The 2963-nt window shown below is 35.3% G+C and overlaps 1 protein-coding gene across 1 annotated transcript; it reads left to right on the top strand.

Annotated features, from left to right (window-relative positions):
* Positions 1-1748: 1748 nt before the first annotated feature.
* Positions 1749-2474, top strand: LOC121267082. The gene has a single exon (XM_041170961.1). The coding sequence runs from the start codon at positions 1749-1751 to the stop codon at positions 2472-2474; it is 726 nt and encodes a 241-aa protein (XP_041026895.1).
* Positions 2475-2963: the final 489 nt, after the last annotated feature.

Here is a 2963-nt window from a genome sequence, read left to right as displayed (position 1 = left end):
GATGTGATATGTTAGATTTATTTTACAATAAAAATAAATTTATAATTTAACGTATCACATTAAACCATGTTAATTTATGGTTTATTTTTGTGAGATTTGTTTATAGTTAAAACATTTATTTAAATGATTATGTTTCTTCTCTTAAAAAAAAAAAAAACCCAATTTAAATAGAGACGAGCTGTAAATTTATTATTTTCCTTTTCAAACAATGTGTTTTCACATTCAAATTTTACTAAAAAAAGGAGAATTTTGATTTATTTTTGAAGTTTGCCTCCCCACCTTAAATATAATGAAGTCCACGTGTTATTATTTATTTATTTTCAAATTGTATAAAGTGTGAGTAAAAAGTTATACGAAAGTTATAGAAAATGAAAAATTTAATTGTAAGCGATTCTGCGTACTAATATGCATATCTATTCAATATGATTGGTCAGAAAGTAAATTTTATTGAAAACAGTGCTAATTTGAATTTAGAATATGAAGGCAACAACATTATTACGCAGATTGATACGTAAACTTACTTGTATATAGCAAAACTCATTGTATAAAATTCAACTCGACAGTCTCGACTAGTAAGCTCCCTCGTATGTATTGTAATACACACACACACACACACACACACACACATATATATATATATATAATTAACAAAAATATGTTACATATATACATGTAGCTATTATATGTATATGGTATATAAGATATGAAGCAACAATATATATTGGAAGTATATACATTAACAGATGTAATTTGTGCACATATATATATATATAATATATATATATATAATATATTAGTTATAAATATAATTATAAGTACAAGCTTTAATATTAGTTAATATAATTTTTATATTTGACTAATAAATTAATAAGAATTACAATTTTAATTTATTTCATTACTATCTCAATTATTTATTTGATTATTATATATATATATATATGTGTGTGTGTGTGTGTGTGTGTAATTGAGCCGAGTACAATCAAACACTCGGCTTGAGTACAACTTTGAGTTTCAAGCTGAGCTTGGACCTTTTCAGCTCACTAGATGTTGGCTTAAATACAATCCTATATGCACATTCAGCACTAGAAAATTTCATATTGCCCGTAATTAGTAAACGCTACGATAATTAAATAAATACACAAAAAGTACAAACATGAGGGCATATGGATATTGGCCTTCCACGTTGATGTAACCGAAAGAGAGGGGCACATGCGATCGTGCGTATTGTTGCGGCATTTATTGGAAGTAGCAGTCGATGTGTGAAAAGCCTGTCTCACGTTATAACATATAGGTCGGCACTACTAGGGGTGCTATCCTGTTAGACCCCACATCATAGTGTGATATCCCATATGATATGTATAAGAGTAGGTGATGTATGAGATTCTATATTGCTTGAGAAGGAGAAGTTCTTGCTCTTTATAAGGTTCCAATGGGGCTCCAATTGTATCATTGACTAGACCTTTTGGAGTATAGGCCATGTGGTTTGGGCCTTCCATTGGGGCGTTACAAATGGTATCAGAGACAGGTTGAAAGATTTGTAGACTTTCCAAAATAGAGAGAGAAAAAAAAAATTTTTTTTGCAAAGAATTTAAAAAAAAAAATTTGAAAATAGAAAATGAAGGAAAGGAATGTCTAGGCCCAGATCTCCCCAAGGCTAGTTCTGCTCTGCAGTAAGTATGTTATAAAATTTTCTTTTAGTAGTTGAATTCATTTTTTTTTTTTGATATTGTTAAAACATGCATGTTAGAATGGCACCTCGTGGAAGAAGACCACGCGTACCCCCGTTTGAGAGCAATACTGTACAAGATGATAATTCAGAAGTACTCGCTGCTGCAGCGACACGTTTCTTTCAAAGGATGGTCAATGGTGATATGGTGGTAGGTAGAACCACACAAGTAGGATGCACATTAGAACAGTTCTCCCACCAGCACCCACCTACTTTCGATGGCAGATTGAATTCCTTAGATGCGGAAAGCTGGATTGAACGCATGGAGCAGATTTTCGAAGTGCTCTACTGCACGGATGATCAGAAGGTGAAATATGCCACTTACCATTTGACTGACATGGCAAACAAATGGTGGAAGTCGACTCGGGCTTTGGTTCAGTTGGAATTAGGGGAAGCAGTCCCCATTTCTTGGGAGCATTTCAAGAGGATCTTTCTAGATCACTTTTTCCCACGGACCCTTCGGGAGTCGAGAGCTCGCGAATTTATGGACCTTACTCAAGGAACGATGACGGTAGCACAGTATGCTACGAAATTCATGGAGCTTTCCCATTTCGCCAGTTACTTAATTCCAGATGAGGAAAAGAAAGCTGAAAAGTTTGAGCGCGGTCTGAATCGCAGGCTTAGGGAGCGTGTACGTACTCTCAGGATTCGGAATTTCACGAAACTAGTCACCCGTGCTACTATTGCTGAAGAAGACATTCAAGAAAGTATCGATTACAATAATCAAAGAAAGCGACAGCAGCAGTAACAACTCCAACCAGCATCACATGGGGATAAGAGGCATTGTCAGAATAATGGACAACGGCCACGACAGGGCGAGACAGGATGGCTCCCCATGTGTGGGAAGTGTAGTAAGAGGCATGCAGGGAAATGTTTGATGGGAACCGGAGCATGTTTCAAATGTGGGAAGGAAGGACACCATCTTCGAGATTGTCCTAGGAAGAACATAGCTACTACTCAAGCTACAAGAGATGGACAGAAGTATATGGCACCAGCTCGAGTTTTCTCCTTGGCACAGTTGCGTGGCACCAATGCGCCCGTCAATGAGAACACAGGTAACTAATTTCCTCAATTAGAAATATTGATTATTATTGGAATATTAGGTATGTAAGTTGTGGTATTCATTATGACTATTGGAAATATTATAGGTGCTATAGGTAATGAAATTCTATCTTAGAATGAATTATAGGAGTTAGGATCTGAACTTTAGAGAGTCTCAGGTTACGATTTATTTGAG

The sequence above is a fragment of the Juglans microcarpa x Juglans regia genome, chromosome 5S (genome assembly GCF_004785595.1).
Source record: "Juglans microcarpa x Juglans regia isolate MS1-56 chromosome 5S, Jm3101_v1.0, whole genome shotgun sequence".
NCBI classification, from domain to species: Eukaryota; Viridiplantae; Streptophyta; class Magnoliopsida; order Fagales; family Juglandaceae; genus Juglans; species Juglans microcarpa x Juglans regia.
This window is presented reverse-complemented; position numbering and strand designations above follow the sequence as displayed.